Here is a 27,671-nt window from a genome sequence, read left to right on the forward strand (position 1 = left end):
ACAACAGAAAACTAAAATGTTGAAGGGTACTTCTTTATATAAAAAAATGTTTAGTTTAGAATGTACATAAGACTATTTTGACGCATGAACCTGGCCGTCAGACCTAGTGCTTTTAGCATAGTGAAACATGATGAAAGGGAAAGTAGGTGTAAAACGGGAAGTGTCTACCACCACAGGTTACCGTATCTTATAACTATTTCCGACTACGTGGGGTAACCAACGAGTTAACAACCATCCATAATCCACTTTTTTTTAAATTGGGTTCCTAGAACCACGTGGTACTAACGTGGTTAGTACCACCTCCTGAGAAGGTCCCAAAATACTTTTTACAAATACTATTACAAAACATACATTAACCACTTAAGCCAAGTGCTATACATTTCGGGCCATTAAAAGTGAAAATATTAATCTACAAGCTCATTGTGAGCTTGTAGATTGATATTTTCACTTTTAAGTATTTTGATAGCAATACTTTTGTACTTTTACTCAAGTAAATTTTGAATTCCAGAGTATTTCTACAGTATATTGCAGTTCACTTGGTTCTTGTAGCCAAAAAGAGTTAGTGACAGCCAGGAAACCCCTATGCGTGTAGTGGAGTACCCCATGCAGGCCTCTATGCTGTATTAGGCCCCCAATTGTTCCCCTCTACATTAAATATCTTCGCAGGAAAATAGATTGGGTAATTTTGCCCCAGAATAGGGATGCTATTCATGTGTTTTCAAACCGTTCTATATTGTTATAGTTGTGTCAGCTAAATATTCCACTTGAACAATCACAAGCTTTATTTCCTTAGAATTTAGAATCAATTGAAAATAATTGTGTGTACGGAAACTGCAAAGTGCCCATGAAACACTAACATAATATACATTGGTGCATAATATTTTCACAATAGTGACATTAGAATAGCATGCGTGAACAACAGTATGCATCATAAGGTTCCAATAGTATCTATTTACAGAAACATAATTTGATCATTTCCAGGCCTTGGAAAGCTTGAGAAATAATACAGAAAGGAAATAAATAAAAAATGTTAATACTGTATGACCATATATGAATATCATTTGATGTAATTTGGATATATAATACATAAAAAGCAAGTCTTTTGAACACCTACAAAGACGACAGGTATGTAGGGGAAGCCCAAACGAGGGCCCCAATACAACACGCACACTCTTCAAATGCAAACAAAAGGGGACTTAATGGGTAGATAACCCAGGTTAAAAAGGTTATCCTTGAAAATCAAAGAAAAGGTCCCGCACACTGTCAGAAACTTGCCAAAGATGTTGCTCTTTATTGTGTCAACGTTTCGGTAGATTAGACCTTCATCAGGACAGACAATGTCACTAGCCTTCTGAGGTGTGCATCAGCCTTTTGCTAAATAGATCGAATTGTTATTGTATTCGCATTAAATCCTTTTTTCTTTCTTGATTTTTTCCATTTGAAGACAATATATATAAGATATAAAATTACGTGATAGTTTTCACAAACCCAAACATAACAACAAATAAATTGCAATGGTTCCTTCAGCTCTTCAGTCAAATCAAATTTTAAGATCTAGAATCAAGTTTGGAACTACACGTAGATCAAATCTATATTCTGTATGTGTACCAAACCTGGCAATAGGATCCATGCTAACATAAGAGTAAAGGAGATGTGATTCAAGAGTGTTTATTCTATAACTTGTAGCCAAGTCCAGATCTTCTGACGTGGCAGAACAGAGTCATAGCGATACACATTCCCAAGACCTGTCAAAAGAGAGAGTAAGATATGATGATAAAATGTTTTAACATGGTTGTTGTAGTAAAGGGCTCAAGACTCAAGAGGGCCTTTTACTTCATTTTAAAGATGTGACACGAACATCACACGATAACAATACAACTCAGTAGCCTATATGAATTGCTTTTACTTTCACACAAGCAATGTTGAAAAATTAAGTAGATGGGTTATCTCAGTTGAGATAGAAACTCTGAAGTAGTATTTTACCTAATATTTAATTTACCAGTACTTAGAAAGTGAAGTAACTTAACCTTGAACTATAAAAATTCAAATGACTCATACATTAAGAAGAATTCATAAACTGCAGTGGTAAGTAAGCATACCTCAATGATGCAGAGGACAATCACAGAAATCCCAGTATAGAGGAAGTTCTCCTCAAACCAGTTCTTCATTGTCTCCAAACAACCCTTAAATAGAGAGCATACAGAATTTGTTTTGATGTATTTATTTATATCAAATGGATATTGTTGGATTTGTGTATAATAGTGGTTCTGAGTTGATTTCAAATCGGGACCCACATTTTACACTGGCCATTAATCAGGGTGCATTAGACCTGGTGTTTTGTGTCCTATATACTGTATACCCTTTGAAACAAACAACACAAGGTGAAGTCATTCTCTCAAGAACATTAAAGTGCCCATAGAAAAGAGCCACCACACGATGGCGATGTTACGGTACAATTGAATGTTTACCCTGAACTTTTGCCCTTTAATAGGTCTAGCATACTGAAGGAAGCACAACAAAACAAGTTCATATACATGAAACAATACATATTTAAAAGCAAAATGCCTGTGCTGTGTTGTAGACTACTTGGCATTCACTGAAGAACAATTTCTAGCTAAAAGGTGCTGCCATCACTGACAAGGCAAGCTTTAATGTGGACAGGTACATATAGGCTACTGTATTGTGTCCACACTAAATTTTGTATGTTGACATAATATGGCTCCCAGACATCTCTAAAAGTGACCTGAGATATATCATGTCCTAAGATGTGTTGAGTTGGAATTGAGTGCACTCACAACTGTTTCGCAACTCACAATTTATCCACTTTACTGGTATATATTAGTGACAAGAAATAGCATTAAATATTTCAGAGCTACTCTAAATGGGAATAATGGTAGCCTACCAGTGTATAATATGTGTGACTTTGTTCTGCTTCTGGTTCCTGTAATAGCCCAACCCCCAACCTGGACGGCCAGTGTAATATTCATACCTGTTTCTTGTATCTGGGGCGTTCCTCACATGGATCTGTAATGCAGCAAGATGAAGGCACTTTGTCACCCCAGTCAGTTACGTTATAGACTCCACAGCAGGTAAACTGTAACACAATGGTTGGGAACATCATTTAAAACTAGAAAGATTGAGCGCTATGCGATTGTCATCATTATATGCCATTCCACCCCTATTGTGACAGATTGTAGTTGGGTCATTTCTGATATTGTCCGTGGAGAGTGAAGGCCCGTTTCTGGGTAGATTTGGCATGTAACAAATTGAGCCCCCATGCCCCTTTTTCGTAAGGGGCGTAATTCGTAAGAGACCCAAATCCATATGGCCACCATTGCCTTAATTGCACTTACAGTAATTGCTATATAATTATGGCAACACTTTCTAAATTTCATTCTTCTTTAAGTAGCATGTGACATATCAAACTACAGGGTTTTCATGATTCTGAACCCATACCTCAGTGATACTCAACCTCAGGCCCGCGGGCCACATCAGGCCCGCGGGACCATTATGACTGGCCCACCAATGAAAATCTAAAAAAAAGAAGAAAAAAAAATCTGGAAAATGAAATAAAAATAAATAAATCTGAATGAAGTTATCTTTAATTACATTATTATAAGTAATACTATTAGAGTTGTACTATTACTCGAACGAAAATAAAAGCTTGGGGGGGGGGGGACATATACTGTGTATCCCTATTCCCTGACATAATTTTATAGCTAAACGGACAGAATTCTATTTTATTTGAATGATGAAACCCAGCTGCCTTTAATAGTTGGAAATGGAAATGGAAATTGCGGAAATTGCGTAAATTGTAATTGCGGAAATTGTGGAAATGGAAATTGCGGAAATTGCGGAAATTGCGGAAATGGAAATTGAGGAAATTGCGGAAATGGAAATTGCGGAAATTGCGGAAATGGAAATTGCGGAAATTGCGGAAATGGTAATTGCGGAAATTGCGGAAATTGCTCTTCACTTATAGCTATCTATTTTCAGGTAGATTGTTTTATTTTACTCAGTCAGCCATATCACTACTCATTTTTTTTCATGAAAAAGGTCATAGCTGGGTAATCTATTTTCAGGCAAATTGTGTTTATTGTATTTTATTTTACTCAGCCATAACAATTTATTTTCTGTTAACCAACTTGCTTAATGTTAGTTTGTGTGCGAGAGTTATATGAGGCCCCAGGAAAAATAGACTTGAAATTTGATTGTGTAAAAAAATATATATATAATTTAAAACCTAACCCTAATCTTAATAGATAAGTCCTAATAATTGTGACCAATCAACCCATTAAAAAACATCAACAGATGCCTATAGCACGTTAACAGTTTTGGGTGTGAGGTACATGAGATAAAAAAACAAGGAGGAGGGGCGGACACCAATAGTGCAGAGTGCAGAGGTGCTGAATTGCTGATTAGGTGCATGAGATAAGAGTACACACTGATGTCTTAAAGACTTCATAACCACACTTTTCTGTGTGTGTGTGTGTGAGAGAGAGAGAGAGAGAGAGAGAGGGAGGTGTGGGACAGTTCTTTTAACGTCTATTTTAAAACTTTGTCATCAGTAATCTCTACTTACGTACGCTGTCTTTTTATGTGGTGTTGAGTGTAAATGCCCACTCCAATGCTCTGTCTTAAAGGGTCAAAGTTGAACTTTTCTCAACTTTCCTCCACAGTGGAGAAAGTAGCGGTTGCATGCTCCTCTTCTCTCAATAGAAGACTTTGCATTGAATTTGCCACATTCTCAGAACATGGCAGTGAAACGACACTATTAGTATTGAGAAATATAAATGCACACATAGATCACTCACTGTGTTCTGAACCACATCCCAGTCATTCAAAGCAGCTGTCGAATTCTCTTTCTTGGTTTTGTCCAAGCTGGCCTGAAGGTCTTTTTTCACCATGTCACCAATCTAAACAATGACATTACTTTTACATTTGTTTCCTCAGTTTACCAAGTTGACCCATCCTTTAAAAACAATCACATTATAATAATCCTATAATAATTTGTATACTGTACATTGTGTCTTACCTCAGTTTCGTAGACCAGGAGGAGGCAGGCTGCAATCAGCTCCACTACCATCAGAATAAACAGCAGAAGGAAAAACTGTGAAGAGATTCCACTCTGTCAGTATCATTTGATATGTAATGTAAGATATAACATTTTTTTATTAGGAATACTGTTAGGATAGCCATGTAGGATGAGATTACAATCTGCATACTGTCTAGAATAAACATATACAGGTTTCCGTATGATCCTATCCTTCTATCCATATAGATAAATAAATGTGTTCTTTCATATCTGTTGTAGCATACCGTCAGGAGGAGGCACCGGTTTTCTAACAGGGCTCCCAGGAAACCCAGAAAGGACACACAGGAGATGATGATGCCGCAGATGAGCAACATGTTGGGTACACTGAGTTGAGCAAGGGTGGGGATGAGAGCGGACATCTTTAACTGCATCGTCATGACCACACCGAAGGCCAGCAATGCTATGCCACACATCTGTGGAGAAAATACATTATGATGTCTTAGTATAGTAGTGCCATCATAGACTGTCAGGATGACATAGGCAAGCCCTTATGAATAAATATAAATAACATGTATTCACAGGTGTGATTTACATAGCTCATGATGTTCCTCTGTCTCAATCCTAACCTAACCATAACCACAAGCACGGAGCAGCGCATGTTCGCCAACCTTAACGCATGTTCGTCAACCTTAACACTTGTTCGCCAACCTTAATCCGATCGTTTTCCACATGTCGGACCAATGCCTGGTCGGAAATGGCCTATGGTCATGAAGTGTGGGTCATGACCGAAAGAATAAGGTCGCAAATACAAGCGGCCAAAATTAGTTTTCTCTTACGAGTGGCTGGCATCTCCCTTAGAGATAGGGTGAGAAGTTCAGTGACACGAGAGAGACTCGGAGTAGAGTCGCTGCTTCTTCGCCTGGAAAGGAGCCAGCTTAGGTGGTTCGGGTATCTGGTTAGGGTGCCTCTCGGGCATCTCCCTAGGGAGGTCCTCGAGGCACGTCCCACTGGGAGGAGACCCCGGGGCAGACCAAGAAGCAGTTGGGGGAAATACATCGACTCACTGGCCTTGGAACGTCTCGGGATCCCCCAGGAGGTCACTAACACAAGCTGTGTTTTTGTTCTGCTTTTAACTGTGTTTTTGTACTGTTTTTAACCTGTACGGCGACCTTGAGTGCCCTGAAAGGCGCCTTATAAATAAAATGTATTATTATTATTAATGTTGCTCTGGAGAGGGAAGTCTGGAGCACTCTGGTGGAGCTGTTGCCCCCGCGACCCGACTATGGATAAGCGGTGGATGGATGGATGGATGGATGGTATGCGGTCAGACTTAGGCTTGGCTCAGGGAAGAGAACGCCCCTGCCATGCATAGTCCTCCATGGCACCGTTGGAGGTGTGACAAAGAAAGCAGGAAGACCATCCTTCTGTATTAAATAATGCACAACTGATTTTAATAATACAGGGCTACTCTGTTTTGAATATCATTCAAGAAGACGTCCAGAAGGTGTAGTACCCGATCATTTTAGATAAGTAACCTTCAGTTTGAGAAAATAAATGGTAACATAGGTTGCTATAGGTTCAAGGGTGTGTCACAAATTATTTGGTTCTGCAATTTAGGCTTTAAAAAGATTAGCTCAACATGTACATAAACATCAAAGCGTAGGTATAGCCATAAAATTGGACTTCTGGGCTATCACGTGAAAACTCGTTCATACATCCATTCCATACAGTATGTATAGAGAACACCAAATGTGAGCTAGATAACAGAAGGCGGTACATACAAAACACAGGAAGTTGACCACACACATGGTGTACTGCAGGCACTTGAGGCAATTCTGGGCCATTGTTCAAATCCTCTTATCAAACCTAGGGGACGACATTAAACAATGTTATTAAACATAATGGAAAAATGTCCTGGTTAGTCAGACTTTGGATTTCCCCTCTATCCATCTGTGGTGGTGTCACTGTCACAAGGAAGTGATGAGTATGCTGCTGTCTCATTTCCTGTGTGATATGTTGTGTTTCCTCTGCATTTAAACTATTTCACGGTAAGATTAGTTACTTAAATGAGTGCACTTGTGATACAAAATAAATAATCAAGGGATATTATCAATTACAACAAATTACTTGAAATGTACTCCGAAATTGTTTTTAAAAATAAAAATAGGAGCTGAAAATCCTCTCTAACGCTTAACCATTTATAATTTATATACAGCAGTTTAGCCATTCATATTAACTTATCAAAGTGAATGTTATATGTTATCAAAACGATAATCATGTTTAAAACTTTTGTCTGTTTTTTGTGGGTTTTCTTTTTTAACTTCTTTAATACATGCATTGAATTTAATAATCCCCCTTAGGGGAAAGATATCAATTCAGAAAGTTAACAACAGCAATTATTTACACAACAATAATTCTTCTTTTCAAATACTTCTTAAATCATTTCTTTCCCTTTTCAAAAGAGCCAGTTGTCTTTATACAATTTCCAATTATAAACACTACAATAGAGGACTCCGATATTAAAGTTTCATGTCTCACCTGGTTGGTTGAATTGTAGGCTACCCTCTATTTCTTGAGAAATGAAGACCACTTGTACTCTAGTGTGCACCTTGGTGTTGTCTGAACTTTACATTCTCATGGTGCTGCTTAGCATTACAAAAAATAGGCTGGGGCTTTAGCCACACTTTTCACTTCCTTATTTCAGAACAGCATGAAACATCTACGGCCGAAAGTGTACTGCAGAACACACAAAAATAACACCACTAGGGCAAAAAAGGAAGAACAAGAATCATGTATGTGACAAGCTGCTTTTATATTTAGACACCAAATTGTTTTGCACACAGTGCAGTGGAAAATATGAGAATTGCACAAACCAATAACAAAAAAACAAAGGTTCAAGGTATTTATTAGTCATACACATTACACATAATTATAATACAGCTGTATCCGAATTAAAGGCAGTGGAATACTTCTTGTACTTTAAGCTTCCTCAACAGTGAATAACGGTAAAATAATAGAATACAATACTACAAAGGGGTGCTCAGTGGAGCTCAAATCTCTGCCAGGAAGCGCAAAGCTCCTCCATCCATGTGGTTGTGCATGTTGATGATATTGTTTTGGCATTGTGTTTGTGTATGAAAAGGCACAGGGCAAGGTGGATATCAGATGAAAACCATCTCAATATTTTGTGTCAATTAAGCTTGTACAGGGCCAGGCTATAGGCACACAAAATATCTGTCCATATTGACAGTAGTCAATATAGACAGTAGCCAAAGCGTGGCAGTGACAAACACCAGCACTCACTTTTACGAGCTCTGATTTATTTCATGATCCGCAGCAGCAACCTGGACGTTTTGGCTGGAGCCTTCTCCAGTGTGATTAAAGCATGGCAACCAGCTGAGTCAGTCTCTGAAATTGTGGGTTTTGCAGCTACTCGAAACCAGAATCTGTGGACAAAATAGTGTTTCTATGTAGTAGGTAGTACGATATTCGGTTCAACGTGGGGGGGAATTAAAAAACCTCAGTGCACTGTGCAAGGAATAAATGCAATGCAAGGAATAAATGCATTCGCCATGTATCCGAAGGAAGTCTGATCCAATCACTTTTAGATTTCTCCAGTTTAATCCTGAGTTTAAGTTTTGTAGTGTTCAAGATCTGATTTTAGGCATGTTTAAGCCTCCAGGAAAATCCGTGTTGAGGTTCTTAATCCACTGTTTTTCATTAAAACGTCTTTGTCCTACTGTCCAGTTAGGATTGTGTTGAAGTCCAGCGCATTTTAGAGCTCCAATGCCGTGAGCCATGAAATGTTGCACAAATCTTGTGGTTGTCTTTTTGGCATTGTTAATATTGTATCTGTGTCGTCCCAGCCTAGTAGCCTACCTATTGTTTTACCTGTCTCTCCGACATATTGTAAACCACATTTTTCACATGTGATTAAGTAAATGAAGTTGCTGGTTCTGGCTGTTATTTGTTGTTTAATCTCTAAAACGCGTTTTGTGGTTCTATTTTTTACTAATTGTTTGGGTTTGAAGTATTCTGGTCCCTGGCGTGCTGGTGTGTTGATTTCTTTTAGCTTGCTGTGTACTAGATAATCTTTAAGGTTTTTATTTTTTCTGTAGGCCGATATAATTTTATAATCTTCATTATAAGAAGATCATCCGTTCGGTTCTCAAAATTCCTTTTTATTCTGTTGTTGGCTAGTGTGCTCTGTGTTGAATAACTGGTTATCAGGGCCAATTTGGGGCCTGGATCCCGCACTCTTATTTCTAAGAAGGTATTTTGGGCTTTCCGGAGGAATGTCCTAGTGTATCCTCTTAGTCTGAGAGCATTAAATAGAGTTTTACAAGCTATTTTGAAATCACTTCTTTGCGTGCAAATCCTATGGACGACGACAGGGTGCCCAGATAACAATGAAGTGCCAATGAAGCAGTAGGCCTAAGGACTTTTAAGACCTTTTAATACATAAATAATAGAGTAAAGCGAAAAAGACTGCATGAAAGGTAATAAACAAACTATACAAAAACTGGTCAAACATTGGCCAAATTGTCAAATAATGTAAGAAAGAGGCAAACATTGTGACACTATATTTATCTGTGGAACAGACTCAAACTAAATATTGCCCCAACTCCTACATTCCAAGTGCCTATCAGAGTGGGGGGGTCCCCAAACTCCCCATGCAGTTCAAATATGAGGATCGCAGCCTGAAGAGTTTGCGATCTGGCACTGGCTTGCAAGACAAGCCAGTGCGGTGTGTGTGTGTGTGTGTGTGTGTGTGTGTGTGTGTGTGTGTGTGTGTGTGTGTTTGTGTGTGTGTGTGTGCGTGCGTGCGTGCGTGCGTGCGTGCGTGCGTGCGTGCGTGCGTGCGTGCGTGCGTGCGTGTGTGCGTGGCACTGTAAAAGAAGGTGATGTATTGGTCCAGTGAATCATGATGTGGTTACTGAGTAGAATTATATTTCTGGCTTGACAACAGCAGCCATGAACATTAGAGCACAGGTATAATTCAAAAATGCAAGGGCATTTTCCCCGGCCCTTTTTAACAAATGGGTTAATACTAAAAGACAAAACATATTGCCAAGATTATTGTTGTAAAATCTGCCATTAAATTCACAGAGAAGAAGAAGAAAAGTTTAGATATATCCCCCAAAATGTGTCACGTCACCACAGATTAGCAGATATTCAGAGATGTGAGAGAATTCTTTCAGTCCACATTTTTACTGGTAGCCAAGTCCATTTCGACTAAAGTGGCAAAACACGGGGACGGTGAAACACATACAAAGGAACTGTGAATAAAGACAAAGAGGACATTTACAAAATATATAATAGAACTATAAATAGCAAATATCTGCAAATGAGTTTTAATGCAAATAACAGGATATATATGTACCAGTACCTGCAGCATAAACAGAGAGACAACACCTGCACCGGTGCTGAGGAAGTTTCTGGCAAACCAGTTCCTAAGTTTGAGATGACATCCCTGAAACAAAAAATAATCTCTTCAAATGGACTGGTAAATACTTACAGTAAGTATAGTAATTGGAAAGGAATAGGTGAATAATGTTCTTGACAGTTTCAAAAATACAATTGTATTAAAATATATACTGTATATTATTATGGAGATAAAGGTGTTTAGTCCACAATCCAAGCCAGAAATATAGTAGTCATGATTGAGCATTAATTTATTTTGTACCCCTTTTACTCCCGATTTAGTCTACTTGTGACTGCTGCTGTACCCTACTGGCTCACCTGCCAGTGAAGAGTCATTCAGTAAAACGTTTTATTATAACTTTTCTTTTCGTATTCAAATGTCCTTTTATAGTGTGTTTCTTTTGTCTGTCTTAACGTCTTAATGCTGTTTTGTGAAAATAACTGAATATCTTTCTTGTGGAATTGTGCTATACAAATAAACTTGCCTTTCCATAAGAACATTAGGTTATACTTCTATAACTAGGCCTACCTCTTGCCAGTTGGTGTGGTTTAAAGCTTGACATGGGTCTTCAGTACAGCAGGATATTGGGGCCTTCCCGTCCCAGTCAGACTCACCATGGACTCCACAGCACTGAAACTGTAAATATGACAAAACTGATTCAACTAAACTGTAAAATACAGTTTTGTTGTTGTTATTATTATATATATTTTTAATTTGTTCTGTATTTATGGACATTTCCTGATGTTTATTCGAAGATTTTGTTTTGTATTTGTGCTGACATGGGGTTGTGGGGGGGAAAATATATGTGAAGAATGGCTTTGAAATTACTGTGTTGTTAAGAATATAAAAAAAACACCCTAGACCCTGTGAGGAAACCCACACACTGAACTGGAATGCAAGCCAGAGTCAGCTACATTTCCGTGGATAAATAAAGAATAGCTATACGAAGAAAAAAGGAGGAGTAGCAGTAACATTAACAGTGAGTGCATTTATGGTCAATAAGCTAAAAAGTCTCAGGGGTCATGGCCATGCTGGCTTGTGGTGGACATTTTGTCAAATTTCAGTTTCTTTGACATGGACATACAAATGAGCGGTCAATTATATTACCAGAAACACATAAAGAGCAATAGCCTTAAATAAATTACTTTTACAGGTCTCTAACTCTGAGGGTGCACACATGGAACCAGATGGGACTGTATTTTTGCACTCTCAAGAGTTGTGGGGCTCATAGAAAATTAAAGGTTAGAGAACTACTGTCTTAGGGGACTCCTAATGTGCCATAGTGTCATAGTAAATCAGTGTCATAATTATTCTGAAGAAAACCTGGAGACTGACTGTCACGGGGCAGCCCGTGCCCTATACACATACACATTGATGGAGAACAATGCACACCGAAACTACACAGTTGCATCCAATTAACTAACTTTGCCGGCCGGCTTGGAAAACTGTGTTAATGGACATTAGTGCATATTTTTATTATTGTTCACAGCTCACAGTGAATTGTAAAAGAGAACTTTGCAAATATTGTCACAGCATATATGTTTGGTGTAATTTGTGTTTAATGATGATAGTTTGGCACATGGCTCTCCTGCAGTACTGGTGTGATCCTCTTGACTGAGTGGAGGAAGGTACCAAGTGCTATAGAGCAGGAGGGGTGTCTGTCTGGGTTACAAGAGCTCTTGTGTTATGTTTACTATTTAGCTTGATGTTGTGGTGCATCGCTGCGCATGTAATGTATTTGAATTGGTTTAGTAAACCTAGGTAATTGTGTAATTAACTCATGGGCCGTAGTTAGCCAGATGTTGAGTTAAATGTGTTACCAATTACAGAACTGTTCCTTGGTATTGTCTTGCCTAGTATAAGATGGAGGCTGCAGGAGCAGTGAGTCAGTTCAGTTGGGCTTGATGCACCCAGAAGGTAACACCCAGGGAGAGCTGCTAGGGGGCCCTTGATGGAAGGGTTTTAGCCTAATAGAGTTTCTCAAGTTCTGGGTTTGGTTTCCTATTTACTTTCAAGTAATTTTCTGTCTTTTGTAAGTTTAGTCTTCAGTGTTTCTTTGGTTTGTCAGGCCTGTGTGTCCACTGTAAATGCACTGCAACCGGGGGAAATAAAATACCCTAAAAGGTATTTTTGGACTTTTTGGAGCCTTGGCCACTCGGCCAACTTTACATTGACCTTAAGTAAATGGGTCTTATGATGAAAATGTAGAAAAGAAAACCACAGACGAGGCCAAGTCTAGCCAAGGACACATTTGTCTATGTACGGACTAATGGACACATTGATGACCCCTGGGTATTCTTGCTGAAGACTTACTACGAATTGAACAGCATCAAAATCATCTTTGACGGTCATGTTGCCTTCTGGAGTGGAGAGCTTGTAGGTCTCCAAGCTTCGCATCAGGTCTTTTTCAAAGAATGTGTCAATCTGTACCACGTAAGTGCAAATCAGTACAAGTTACAACTGCCATTACAAATACATTACAGTATTATGAACTGGGGAAAAAAAGTGTACTCACCACACAAGACAAACCTTTTTAAACTGAATATCTACTGTGCATGGTATAGAATTAGAAAGCTAAAGTGAGCCAATAGGGGGCAGCATACTACTTCTGTACTCTTATGCTCACTAATAAAATATGTATTTGTGTTAGCTATGTAGCTCATGTTTTCTATAATACTTTTCACTGGCACTTTGAAATCAACATATTTACTAAATGTATTTTTTAGCATTGTACACTGTACACTCACTGTTTGGTGATACATTGGCTTATTAAATGTGTTTTGATGAATGTATAAAAAAGGAAAATGCATGGCTCCATGATACTGTACCTCTCTGTCATACACCAGGAATACACAGGCCATGGCCAACTCCACTAGCATCAGAATGAACAGCAGCACAAAGAACTGCAATCACACAAATCATATACTTTATGCACAACACTGGATGTTCACACTATCTTTGTGTGTGAAATACTATAAACTAGCCTTGCCTTACTAATACACTTTAATTTAGCACCTTTCATATCATGCTTATAGTCTACAATGTAGACTATGCATGTTACAGATAGGCTGTAGAGTCTACAACTCTACATCCTGTGTAACATGCCAAGGTGTTTTTACGTAATACAGAAATACAACGCAAAGACAAGGTGTGATAAATGTTAAATAGATGTCACTGTAAATGAGAGGGCATGGTGGGGTTGGGATAAGCCCCAGAAGGGACCCTTGGTTTTAAATTGGCTTTGGTGTGATTAACTCCACAAGATGTTAATCACAGGAGATTTATTTGGTGCAAATACATCCCCACCCATCTGGCATGTAAGAAGACCAGAATATATGATGTGTGTTCCTTTGTGTTCAGTTTGTTCTAGACTAGTGTTTCTCAGCATGGGTGGTAGAGCCCCCCAGAGAAGTTATGAGGGGGCGGTAGAAGCAATATTATATTTTTTGGATGAGACTGGCCATGATACTGACATGATACTGTCATGCTGATACGGACATGGGACCTGCATATTGGTTATAGGGGGCCAAAAATGGTTGAGAAACACTGCTCGATGTTAACCATTGATTATACCACTCCTAAGCATATTTTGATTAGAAACCCCTTTAGATAACTTTTCTGTATATGTTGAGTGAGTTCAATAAACGTACAGTGATGAGCATGCAACGGTTCTCCTTCAGTGCTCCCAGGACTCCCAGGTAACAGACACAGGTGACGATGGTCCCTGTTACCACCAGGGTGTTGGCAGGGTAGATAGGCCAGAAGGAGGTGATCACTGAACCATATTTAGAGTGCATCATCTGGAACTCTCCAAACGCCACTATAAATGCACCACACAGCTACCGCACATGGGAGATAAGAGATAACTTTTATCACATGACATATTGGGTATTTCAATGGACATTATCCTATAGAGAAGGAAATAAATAAATCTAAAATAGAAATTGTGACAACGTATGAATTAGGCTATAGTCACCCAGCAAATGAAGTTGAGGAGAATCATCATGCTCTTCCAGCAGTCTACACAGGAGCGATTCATTCTTCCTTAACGATGATCTTCCTCCGTTAAGACCTATACAATTGAAATAAGAAGGGATGGTTTCAAATTCAACGTTGTGCATATTTGCCTAAAGACATGCAGAACTGCTATAACAGCATTTCACTGCCAATTCTGGAATCTAACAAAAAAATATTTAAAAGTAGCATTTTGGAGATTTTCATTCATGACAATGACAATATCTACTTTGGCCATTATAAAAAACACTGCATCAATAGTTTTACGCCTGAATAGGAATTCAGGGGAAAAAAATGTGATATGACATTCATACTTTTTATTGTAACAAAGCTTATTTGGGATGCATAGCAAGTGTTACCTAAATTTGTATTCATCTTTAGGGCCCCAAATTACACCTTAGAAAGAGTGTCTATTTCACAAATTTATTTTATTTCTTATTTTATTTTTTGACTGGGGAGTCATATTTTGACGGCAGTAACTGCCTGTCACAATTTCATCCCCCTCCGTATCGAAGTATTGGACAGTATTAAAGCACTATTAATTTTGTATTCATCCTTAGGGACCCAAATTACACCTTAGAAAGCATGAGTGTCTATTTCAAACAAAGTGTGTTTTACCCTAGAAAGCACCCTCCCTATCTAATTATTGGACAGTATTATGATGTTGATATTCATATTGTTCTTCCTTAGGGCCCCAAATCACACCTTAGAAAGCACGAGTGTCTATCTCAAACACAAAGTGTTTTTTTGACTGGGGGGGTCATAATTTCACCCCCCTCCGTATCGAAGTATTGGACAGTATTAAGATGTTTATATTAATTTTGTATTCATCTTTATGGCCCCAAATCATACCCTGAAAGCGTCTATTTCATGTGTGTCTATTTCAAACATAAAGTGTTTTAGGTATTATACTTGACATTAATAAGTCAGTATAATAAGCTTTATAATGTGTTATCCAGGAGTCTTGCCCTTGCCTCCTGAGAACTGGTCAAATATTACAAGTTTGCTCAGACAACCAATGGCTGGGATCTGCGACCCCTGGAGTTCAGAGGCCCCTGGGCACTGACCCTATTGGCCTGTTCTGTAATCCAGCCCTGTAAGTGGACTGTGTTTGCACGACAACATTGTTTGATATGACAACACTGCCTGAGCCTGCATCTACGGTCATAATGTAGCCCCTTGACATTTAGACATGTCTGTTATTCCTTATTATTAGAATAGAATAGAAGATCATGCCTCACATTTAAAATCTTGTAAAAAATGACTTTCGGAGATTTTCGGAGAAGCTGTATTTTCACAAGAAAATAAAGCTTCTCAGCATGCATGAACTCAAATGTAAGCCAGGTTATTGTCTTTGTGAAACGTTATCTTTGTGTTTCATGGTAGCAAAAAAGCAGAACAGATGCAACACAGTCAACACAGTACGTGTGAGAGCCTAAAGTAAATAATCTTTAGTCGTATGAATTTGTCTAAGCAATTTTTTTCTTCTCATAACTTTCTTTTCATAACTTCTATACCTAACCATAAATATTATATTACAAATACATTTGTTTCTAAGCATACACATGGCTATACAATTCATCCCAAAGATGCATAGTTTATCTTCAGATCATGAGCAATGTATTTCTTATAACAATATATAAAACAACTATGCAACCCAGACCCAGACTTTATTTCACTTCATGAATAGTTAATGATTTTTAGCGAATACCGGTGGTATAAAAACAATTCAGTATAATAGCTGAATACCAGAATTCAGTTTTATTTTACAAACTATCCTTATAAGATATAAGATATAAGACTTACCTTATCAACAAGTCTGCAGTAATATTAACTCCCAGGTGCTACTGTATATATACAGAGGCTAGTGCTATAGATGTAGTGTTAGCTACAAGCAGGAAAAGGCATAAGGGCACAGTGGCAGGATCTGCCTCAAAATACTGTAGTCTATACTAGAGACATTTCTATTTGTTTATTTACACAACTGACAACAAGGAGAACTATGGGAGTGGCACCCACATTACTTAACATGAACCCTAGCATCCCTGCATGAGCATGTCAATAGGCTATACAAGCCTAGAGATGTAGAGAGTTTGTAGATCTGCTATTTTTGGCGAAGAGATTTGGTTGTGCAGCCCCCCAAGGGGCAGACAGAGAAGTTTGGGGGGCACTGGAAGCAATACCGTACTTTTTAAAGGTGCTCTTGAGTCTTGGGAGGGGGGCACGGCAGTTTAATATAGCCTATACAAGTGCACATTCTCTTCTTTTCATTAACTCTGCATTCAAATGAATTGTGTGTAGTTGCACATGCAGCACAGGCCCCTGTCACAGCGGTGTGGGACTGGGATGTCAGGCCCTGTCACAGGGCCGTAACATATTACCATGGTAACATGACAGATAGGGCCTGTGACAGGGCTATGACATTCAGTGCTGTGAGAGGGGGCTGATGTGACAGAGCATCCATTTACAACTCTTATTAGGGAAAGTTTTGGACCAATCTGGAATATAAATGCTTACCAATAGCTTTCTTCATACATGTTCATAAAGGTGTCTACTATCTCCTCTGAATTTGTTCCAACCCAACTCCTTTGGGATACTTTGTGACAGGTGCTGAAAGTTGGGGTACCATTCACAACATATGCAGTAATGCAGACACAATTTTCACATTTTAATTCTGGTTAAAGTAGCATGTGACAGGTCAAACTAGGGTTTTTTCATGATTCTGAATCCATTGCAAGCATTTGTTTTGCACGAAAAACACTCCTTGGGCTAAAAACAGCCATAGCCACTTTTCCAAATGTGATGATCACATTTGTGATGATGATGGCTATGGCCGTTTTTAAACTTATATTAAGGTTAATTTTTTTAATTGGGTGTGGGGGCGGAAAAGGGTAGCCTGGGTTCCAGCTTGATTCGCTGAGTTTGGTGGATTTTTTTGTCACTCGCTACAAAACAAATCCCCGGAACGCACCGAATCAGGCTGGAAACCAGGCTACGGAAAGAGACCTGGATATTGGATAAGGGGCAGCCTACTGGCCCAGAAATTGAGAAACACTGGTGTAGACTGTAGATAATATACATATAGACCCTATATGATACATATTGACCCCAATCACCCCATGCATCAATTACATAAAGTGAGTGGTTCCCAAACTTTCCATGCCAGATAGCCTCCATCTGCCGTTTTGTGTTTGGTACATTCCAACAGGTTGCTGTTGATTGCATGTGGCCAGTAGTGGTCTGATACAAACAGCACCCACAATGCACCCGTCTTGAAGACATGTAAATGCATCTATATAGCCTATTCCATGAAGCCAGTTTAAGAGATAAGCACCAAAATATTTGGACAAATATAATCTGTTAGGTTTGTCCACTCTCAAAGCAGACAAGTAAAGTAGAGACAAGATAGTGGCATAAAACTGTCAGCATGCACAATAATCTGACACTAGTATCAGTTTTCACACTTTACTGATGTAAAGGCAAAAATATATGACATACATAATGTAGAAAGAATTTACTCTCTGTACTTCTACAGAACATACACCTAATACAAGTTCACAGTTCAGAGACATACAGAACAGAACATAAATCTAATACACCTGAAAGAGGACCAATAACAAACATTCAATCGATTACAGACAATCCACACAAGACAGTTAAACAGTACACTGCTATATATAATTTGTCATATGATCAAAGCAAAACCAGACAAACAAGGTATGTATATACAGCACATCATGACATATCCCCATATTATGGTAGGTTTACGCTACTATTATGACACAGTCAAAAGAGAATATTGACAGTATAATTTCCATTGTTTGCAAAACAGTTTCTTATTCCAATGCATGAAAAAAGAGGCGATAGAGGACAATGGACATTCAAGAACACTAGACATTTTTATTGAAAATGATCCGACACGGTATAGCACAAAAAGTGCATATTATCCACTTACACCAACAAGAACTAATTACAGCAATAAGACTTAAAATATAAATTTCAGAGCTTTGATTAAAGTATTCACATTTTCACAGCCTAAATATCAATTAAATACTCTACTGTATAACCATTTTCTTCAAGAGGTCTTTTAAGCACAATACATTGTCTTCACCGTGTGTGGCATACCACAAAAACCTTATCCACCAACATACACTTTTAGAATACTAGAGATCTGTAAACTAATAGGCAGCAACATGTTCCTCATCCTCCATTACCAAAAACAGGATTTCTCAGTTAACTTTAAATAGTTTATCATCTCATATCAATACAATTATCCCTATTATAATTACAAATTCACGAATGTCCTTATAATTATGCATAATGAAGTATCTATATTAAATGTTTATACAATTATCTATAATAACAATGGCTGAGCAATTCTGTCACGTCTGATGGAATATGATGTTCAAATAATTAGTATATCTCCACATTTGTAGTGTATTGCATATTGGGGAAATACACGTGCAGCTTAAGAACACTGCCATTTTGAGTTGTCATTTACATTTATCTCGACATCACTGAATTGCCTGCGATAGCTGAAAGACTATCACTTGGCTATATGGTTAGATGTTGACATGACATAACTATGGTTTCTTTCAGGCAATGTAATTAGATCACATTCAAGAATTACATTTTGCTTTAGAGCCTAGGGTAGACGGCCTAGTAATAGTTTAAGAGTGGCTGTAATGAAAAGGTCCAATTGACATTCTACCACAGTGCAGCCTTGTGTCTGCAATACACTGAACCCCCTCCACTCAATACAAGTTAGATGAAATATTAAACTGTCAGTTCAGGACACTTGCCCCTTGCTGAATAGTTTCTGGTCTTAGATGTGTGAGTAAGGCACCAGCATGTATATCATTAGAAGGCCAGCAATGTCTTGGTAACTAAGGCTGCACAATTTAATTGCAAAAGAAAAGTCAACCACAATATTTACTGCAATTTCCAAATGCGAGATGAGATGTATTAATTTTTAATACATTTGTTCATATGGCATCAACTGCATCCACATGTAGGCCTACATTTATGTGTCAGAATTGACATAACTCAAATATGTTTTGAAAGATCCCAATTCATTTTCTTTGACAATATTGTGCATCCCTCCTGATAACCAAATTATGTCACAGGTTTAACGGTTTAACACACAAACTCAAAATATGTCAATGGACAGTAAAAAACATGTAATGTATTTGCTTTCATATGACAAACAATTGATCACTGGCAAATGTGACTTCTGATGTGCCATGTAACGACAAAGTGAAAACGGTGCATAAATGTTTCTTTTTCACAGGTTGAATGAAATTCTGTGGCAGAGAAGCAAAAAATGAGTTTGAGTTCAGCGTGTTCTAGATGATCTAGTACAAAAACAGTTTCCTATGCAACAGTTAAAAACTTATTCAAGAAATGATTCTCAATAACAGTAACTTCAATATAAAAATGTGTGAGAGCAATGAGATGTCAAATACAAAAGGCAGGTGTATCCCAAACCTCAAACCTAGGACAGAACATGCATAAAGTAAGACTTGCGTAGTCATTATTGGTCCTAGCTAGGCACTTAGTTTGGATAGCATTAGCAACTCAAGCACACATACTCCTTAAAAGTACAAAATGGAGCACATCGTTCTCCCAAATGTAATTTTAAAGAAAATAGTTCAATAATAAAATAAAAATCATCTCATGGGTGCTTTGTAGTTTGTACTGTATCAGTGCAACAAGAGATCTGCCCATGATTGGCTCAGAGATCCACAGATCATAGTCCATATGCTCAGCAGCAACTACAAATACATAACATTTCTACCTTAAAAAAAAAAACTCGAATCCTAGTGGATAAGTCCATCATTTCCCCACAAATGCATCACATGTGTAGTTCTTTTGGCTGAGATTCCCAACTTTGTTCAGTTAAAGCAGTGATGTCCATGGAGAGCTGAGTATATGAAGGCTTTAAATTCCAATCAAACACTACACCAGTTTGTTTCACAAATGAGCACACAACCAAGCAAAGTGGGGAAGTGATTTGTGAAATGTTGGCATTTGGTTGAAATGAATACCTGCATACACTTGACTGTCCACGAAATGTGTCTGGGCTAAAGCTACAGTAGGCTTAGTATTATTGAACTGCCCGTAAGAAAAACAAAAAAATAAACACACACCGAGAACTGTTGTGTAGACTGTTGGGTCCATCTCTGCTCAATAGAAGCGTTTGCGGCTGTTCTCCTTCCAGCGGTTGTACACCATCAGGGCTATGGCCCCCAAGACACACAGGCCAACGATGGAGAAGAAGAGGGTGAAGAAGACCTGCACTCCACTCGTCTCTTCCTCCTCTACCTCTACTGCATGGCAAAAAGAAAAAAGGTCACAGATTTTGTGTTGGAATACAGGCCTGTTTAAAATGTGTAAAGAAGAGTAAGTTATCGTCCCAAACATTTCAGTTGCTAAAAGAAGATGAAGGAAAGAAAATAAGTCTACACATTCTGGGGGAAGAGAACACCGGGAGCATTCATTTCGAGCGATTAATTAAATTAATCAAATTTCTGTTGTGTTTTGAGTACTTCCACACAGATACAGTGATGTGATCATTTTTCAAGTTGAGGTTGAATTTTTACTGAGAAGAAAATAATCAACCTATATGATGCATTTTCTAATCGTTTAGTCGTCACGCTCCCGGCGTGCAAGGACATTTAGTTTTAGTTAATGCTTTGGCAGAAAAGTGTTGTGCAACCTTTTACTTGACTGCACTTAAAGTCACACTCATGCTTGCCCAACACTTGATATTAACCATTTATGTTCTCTTGAGTCACACCTTTTTGAGTGTTTTGAAATAAAACAACACTGCTGACTCACAAAAATGTGGCTTTGTAGTTTGTACCTTGGAATGGTGTCATGTTTTCAACCATGGGGATAATGACATCCTCCTCTTCCTCCTCCTCTGGAGTCCTCTCCGCTGTCAGCTGGTATAGTTTCATGGAGATGAGGTCATGGTTATCTATGGGGAAACGCATCATTCTTCAGGCCACATGATGGTGCTCACAACACTAAATTATTTTACCTTGTAAAGTACTAGAACATAATATTCTCTGAGGATTGCTGAGTATATGGTGGTGATGATGATGAAATAATGTTTTGTACTATATCCACCTGCCATTTTTCTTAGCACGCTTTATTCAATTTAGGGATGTCAGTTGAAAGGTTTTTTATATATATATACATATACACTTACACACACACACACACACGCACATATATATAAAAGAAAAAGAAAAAACACAATAGACTTCTTCTATACCCGTCAGGTCTCCTGTGGCAGAGGATGCACCAAAATGGTAACCAAGAGGCAAGCGCAGGCCTGAGACATCAACACAATCCTTCCATTCCCGCTTGCCATCGATGTCGATCATTAGCTGGAGGACATAACACAGAACAGCATGAAGGCTGGGTGATATGGAATCAAACATTTTGGATCAAGAACACTCAATATCAATATTGTGACAATAATATACTGTTAGCTTGCAGATCAGCTATATTCGCCATTTATTATATATTCGAAAGTTTTTGACAGATTCTTAAAGTACTAGAGCGGTGCCTGTTGGGCAGGGGCCTACTTGGAACGATGCAAGTTGGAAATGCATGCTCCATCCATTTATTATGTCTCTGTCCCTTTTATGCCCATATATGGAGTTCTTTGTCAGGCATGCTCAAATATGGAGTCTATGCAGATGTAGAACATCAACGTGATGTCCGAACAGGCCAGCTGCATATATAGACATAGGCGTGATCAGGTCCAGAGCCCGGGTAGAGGCTTTTGTGTTGGTTCTGGACAACGGTTCTTGAGTTATGTGGATTGCAGACGTACGTACATACACACGTATATACCTACAGAGACTTGGTGCATTTATAGATAGATATAATAAGGCTTTTAAATGATTAAGTAGCCGTGGTGGCTAAGATGACCATGCCATGGACACGGTGACAACATGGTGGTTGAATAACTAAAGGCAAATAAAATGTGTATTCCCACCGTCAGGTGGTTTCTGTAGTATCGGAGGAGGAAGAAGGTGTCGTGGTTGACGTTGCGCACTAGAGCTGTGCACCCGCCAAGCTCAGTGGTCCGTCCGTCCCGGCTGTGGTCATATTGCAGCGTTCCGTTCCCCAGCATCACTGATATGTATGGAAAACCCCTCTGTGAGAGACAGAGACAGGCAGAATGAAAACAGAGGCAGAAAAAAGGATTCATGAAGTGCAAAGGAGAGTGAGAGAAATATGGAGGAAGGAATGTTAAAATTGCCATAGTATTGGAAGCTTTATTTTAGGATTTCTCATTTTTGGTTGACGAGGTAAATATTCCTCAAAATGGGTTAATATGGCACTGATGCTACCTGAGGTCCAGTGTACTTCTTCTGCATATCCAGTAGGTTTGCAAAGAAAAACAAATAGGAAACAATGACACTTAGTTCTCAAAAGGAAGATGAACCAATTTTCTACCTAGGGGACACTTTCACTTGTATTAAAGTGAGTGTTGAGTGAGTGAGTAACCGTGTGTGCATGTGTGCGAGAGAGAGAGAGAGAGAGAGAGAGAGAGAGAGAGAGAGAGAGATGTGAAGAGAATGTCACCTCATGGTTCTTGTCTTGGTTTGGGTAGGTGTCCACAAAAACTCCAAGACCAGTAAACTGGTTCATGTTGCCAAACGCAGGACCTGCAAAAGACACAACCTTATAGACTCATAGAAAGACCAGAATAGCCTTGCTGTAGAAAGCAAAGCTAGTTCAACTGAAGGGCAGGGCTGTCTTAAACCTACATATTTGAATAGGTTTCTGTCATTTATCCTTTACTCTATCTTCAGTATTTGTCATATTTAAATTTTGAAATACATGTGTAACTTGTATGTTCATTCATACATGTACAAATATAAATGTATTTCATATGCCATTCTTGATCTGCCACATGGAAGCATAGGTCTGCTACCACCAGTGAATGTAATCACCCTTGATTGCTGACACCTGTAGAGGGTATATAAACCCTAAGGCACGCATACTCCAGTTTTAGGTGAAAAGCTACTCCGCTGTGACGGACTGACGGTGGTAAGTAAAAACAGAGAAAAGTACACTTGGGCTTTAACCCATTCTGGGCGGGAACCCCTTTTGGTGTTTTAAACATTATTAAAATAGCAGATCTACAAGCAACTTCGTAAATCGTAAAAATGCGGAACAAATCTTTGAATAGGTATATATATTTTCAGAATAAATATATTATTTTTATTTCGACGTCATTAAGAGTCTGTATAGTTTGATGAAAGCCTAAGAAATTATTTTACATAGACTATAATGCTCTTGCTCTCCACTTTTATTTTAGCATGAACCAGTTTCTCATTTTTTGGGAAGATTTTCCACAATTTGTCACAATTTTGGTGATGCTAAACTAGATTCAACTGTAAATGTAATACTACGTGGCTAACATCTGGCTCAGTAAACCATTTTAAAATCATGTAGTGTTATCCTTTCTGTGCAATACAGAAATGCTCCCACCCCAAACAAAACACAAGGGTTATCAATGATATCTTGACATGCATCAAAACAATCTACGATAAAGACCTACCTACGTTCATGCGCTCTTTGGTGAACCAAAAAGCCATGCCATCTCCATTAAGGTTTTTCTTTCCTTGCCCATGGATTTTAAAGTGCACCTGCAGCTCCCAGTCCCTGATGTAACAAGGCTAGAAACACAGTGATTGAAGACGAGGTGGATTTAGTTTACAAGTTCTGGATATTGCTATACATGACTTTACCAAAATGCTATAAAAAGATTTAAAAAAAGGTGTGGCAAGTGATATTCTTTAGTTACATCAAAAGGTTTTTTGTTTAAAAGGTTAAAGCACAATATTGTGATAGTAATCATTGCTATGGATTGGAATGTTTGTTCAGTAGCATGGGTCATATGTGTCTCCAGCTCTTTGAATAAACAAATTGTCAGGTGGGTGGCAAATCTTCAGCCAAGCCTTATCAGCTTCAAAATTTATAGTGTTCCAGTTCCGATTTTGTCTGCTCATTTATTTGAGTCATCACTTCCAAATTCACTTGTTTGGGGTCTCTCCTGATGGGATAAAATTGGTATCCCGACCTGAAAATAAATGTGTTAATAAAGAGCTGGAGCTGAATATATCACTACTTGTCTAGTAATCACTTCAGAACAGTACTGTTCAAGATCAACACTTTTCCTCAACCACCTACCCTACAGTCTATCCTACTGTAACTCACAGCTGGTCTTTCTTGTAAGAAGTAGAACATGCTTGACAGGTATGAGAAGTGTTGCATAATTACAGTGAAAATGTTAATGTCAGTTATGTAGCTTGATTTTGTGATGATGGTAATTAAACCGATGATTTTGGAGAACAATATTGCATGCGTGTGTGTATAAATATTTTTTTCTCAACAGCAGGTGTTCCAAATTACATATTCCAATGTGTCAATCTTCTTATTGTCTCGCTTACTGGTGGTGGAAAGTAAAATCTCAAACCAAGTACACATGATTGACTGTGTCCTGGATGTTGGTTTTATAAACTGTGGACCAGTTGTGCCATCCCCTGTAGCATTATACAATCACAACAGTATTTGTGTTAAAGTACTGGTAAACACTGCTGTGCACTATTTATAGGGACTTCAGTGTACACTGAAAATATAATTGCCTATTTTGAGGGGCGTTAGCCGCTCCCATGTCCAGCTTTGAGTGTTTGTGTAAACACAAACATTGTGTAAACAAAACATTGAAGGTGAGGATGCAAATTGTGATAGGCCGGATTGAGATAAGAGCACCAGTCACTTCACACAGGTGTGATTTATTAGATACCGTGTCTACATTTAAACCATGACCCGTGTCAGTTGTACATTCAAATGTATTATTTAATAACCAATAAACCTACTTCTAGATGTCATGAATTGGCCTTGATGTTCTAGGTTGACAGGTTCTAATAATGATTTGCGTTTAAACTTACAAAGCGGCTCCACACTGCTCCTTGCCTACTCTGTAGGTCTGGGGTTAGTCTCACATGTTCAGGGGTGATCATGGCAGTGCCCATCAAGTCCCAATGAGAAGAACTTGAGAAACCTACTCCTACAATAAAACATAAAAACACTGTACGTTACACTTAAAGCAATTAAAAGTCAGTTATAGAGCACCGAAGTCTGACGTCAATATCGGTAGAGGGCGCAAATCCACGGGTTCATGTACTTTTTATTTGCATTGTAATAGGCATAGGGTGATTTTAGATCGCCTCATAAGAACTGTGTTTGAAAAATAAACAAATCACCCAGGCCGCTTCCCTCATATGGATATGAAGAATCAACTGACTGAGAGAAAATGCTATTGTTACTGCTACTGAATTAGTTACATTTTCGCTGGAAACAGACTATCATATATGAGTGACTGACTGACGCAAACGATACAGACAATAACGCAGACAGCTTGTTTATTTTTAGACCACAATAGTAGACGATATTAAGATCACCCCAAGTTATTCTCCATAGAGAAATTACTTCCGTGAACCAGGGGAATCGAGGGGATGAGCGAGTGACATCAGGACTTCGGCGCTATAGAGACTAGAGGGTTATCCTGCGAAAACAGTTCCGTCTCTATTCACAATGCAAAGTTTTGGCAGATTTTTTTTTTTATCAAGTCTGAGTTTTGATTGAATATCGTTATGCATCTAATGCCAAAATCGATAAAATAAATACACCTATCGATGTAGTCCAAAGATAATTTATGTTTTCGGGCGACGTTCCCCCGCCCACTTTCTGACTATCGCCTGCTATCGCTTAGCCTGGGCTGCATTCCATTTTGGGTTTATGATCAGGTCGGGAGCGGATGGTAACTTTCATCATGTTGTAGTCAATGATTTGTAGTCATGCAAGAAACCACAAGGCGGAATCAGTACTATGAATGGGTACTTCTTATTCCGCCTTGTGGTTTCCGGTCTGATGACTACAAATCAGTGACTACAACATGACATAAATTACCATCCACTCCAGACCGGTTCACACAGCGATTTTGGAACACAGACCAGGCTTACCTCCGAGATGGAAAGCCTGGTGACGCGAGGTTAGCCATAGTTGCCGGGTTCCATAGACAAATAATGCAATTCCAGGTTAGATAATAATGTCAGACAATATTGTTGGCTGCTAGGAGCATCACACAAAAAGTGAAACCAAGAGTCACTTGTCCAACGGACAAGTAAGACTTTAATGCACTGTCCGGAAAGATGTATTACTTGTCCCGGACAACAGGACAAGCCTTGATGTCAAGCCCTGTTGTATAATGGCAAAATCGATCAAATAATTACACCTATCGATAGTCTTGATCCAAGGATAGGCTTGCAATAGCTAAACGGCCAGCATAGACCAATTCATCTGTCACTTTTTTTTTTACTTTATTTGTGGTGATCTCACCGTCATGTATTATTGTGTAGTACAGTAGTATTAAACGGTATAAGTGCTGTATTGTGCAGTCTATGCCTGCCCTATAAAAGTATAATAAAGCCACCCTGTATGCCTGTCAGTGTCAGAATGAATGTTTATCATTTACCAATTAAGTTACTATTGGACATGACAAGAGTGTTGTTGGAATTGCTCCGTTCTAAAAGCATGAACCTTGTTGTACAGTGCTGTCAGCTTAATGTCAACTTTAATGACATTATGACGCTAGCTTCACTGGCTAACGTTAGTTACCTTGGTATGGCTTTGTCAGCGAATACTCCCTCTTCAAAAAGTCCTCGGTATCGTATGTTCTTCTTTCGTATCCATCGTCCGCCGACGACTGGCTGAGCATGGCACAAACAACGACAAACAAACATGTTAATTCACGAATGTTTCTAAAATTGAACATTGAATCTGAAATCAGCAAACTTCTTCTCCGACACAGTTTACACTTGATCATGGTGGCGGCCATTTTAGCCCTCCCACTTTAAGGAGTCCCCACGCCCACATGTATTATGAACTTGTGATTGTGTCCCGTTGCTATTGGTTTGCCTGTTTATCATTACGAATCATCAGATCAGTGACCTGGTTTCTGTGGTTATGGAGTTATTAACCACTTGGATCCCAGCATCATCCATATTCTGGGGGAACATTAGCCAGCATATTCATTGTCAGAAAAATGTAGTCCAGGGAAGCCAGGGACAGTTAGTGTGATTCTGTGATTTTGATTTATTTTCA

The 27,671-nt window shown here is 38.7% G+C and overlaps 3 protein-coding genes across 4 annotated transcripts; all 3 read right to left on the reverse strand.

Annotated features, from left to right (window-relative positions):
- Positions 1–511: 511 nt before the first annotated feature.
- LOC308317239 (leukocyte surface antigen CD53-like) lies at positions 512–7,749 on the reverse strand. The gene is made up of 8 exons (XM_080766098.1): positions 7,574–7,749; positions 6,817–6,901; positions 5,320–5,508; positions 5,036–5,110; positions 4,815–4,916; positions 2,990–3,094; positions 2,100–2,183; positions 512–1,745 (listed from the first exon to the last, which is right to left on the reverse strand). The coding sequence occupies exons 2-8, from the start codon at positions 6,877–6,879 to the stop codon at positions 1,674–1,676; spliced, it is 690 nt and encodes a 229-aa protein (XP_080622224.1). The 5' UTR covers positions 6,880–6,901; positions 7,574–7,749; the 3' UTR covers positions 512–1,673.
- Positions 7,750–9,434: 1,685 nt separating this feature from the next.
- On the reverse strand, positions 9,435–16,412 carry LOC308316687 (leukocyte surface antigen CD53-like). The gene is made up of 8 exons (XM_080765394.1): positions 16,281–16,412; positions 14,437–14,532; positions 14,111–14,299; positions 13,289–13,363; positions 12,774–12,884; positions 10,989–11,096; positions 10,425–10,508; positions 9,435–10,314 (listed from the first exon to the last, which is right to left on the reverse strand). Exons 2-8 carry the CDS (start codon positions 14,497–14,499, stop codon positions 10,246–10,248), a joined length of 699 nt encoding a protein of 232 aa, XP_080621520.1. The 5' UTR covers positions 14,500–14,532; positions 16,281–16,412; the 3' UTR covers positions 9,435–10,245.
- A 1,938-nt stretch (positions 16,413–18,350) lies between these two features.
- Positions 18,351–27,402, reverse strand: lman2lb (lectin, mannose-binding 2-like b). 2 transcript variants are annotated; one of them, XM_080765110.1, is made up of 9 exons: positions 27,186–27,402; positions 25,457–25,575; positions 24,064–24,181; positions 23,082–23,164; positions 22,489–22,650; positions 21,757–21,871; positions 21,340–21,456; positions 20,624–20,803; positions 18,351–19,777 (listed from the first exon to the last, which is right to left on the reverse strand). In XM_080765110.1, exons 1-8 carry the CDS (start codon positions 27,391–27,393, stop codon positions 20,661–20,663), a joined length of 1,065 nt encoding a protein of 354 aa, XP_080621236.1. In that variant the 5' UTR covers positions 27,394–27,402; the 3' UTR covers positions 18,351–19,777; positions 20,624–20,660. The 2 variants fall into 2 exon arrangements, with proteins under 2 accessions (XP_080621236.1, XP_080621235.1); XM_080765109.1 differs by having other exon boundaries at positions 18,351–20,803.
- Between the last annotated feature and the right edge of the window lie 269 nt (positions 27,403–27,671).

This window comes from Protomyctophum bolini (assembly GCF_963924005.1).
Source record: "Protomyctophum bolini genome assembly, chromosome: 6".
NCBI classification, from domain to species: domain Eukaryota; kingdom Metazoa; phylum Chordata; class Actinopteri; order Myctophiformes; family Myctophidae; genus Protomyctophum; species Protomyctophum bolini.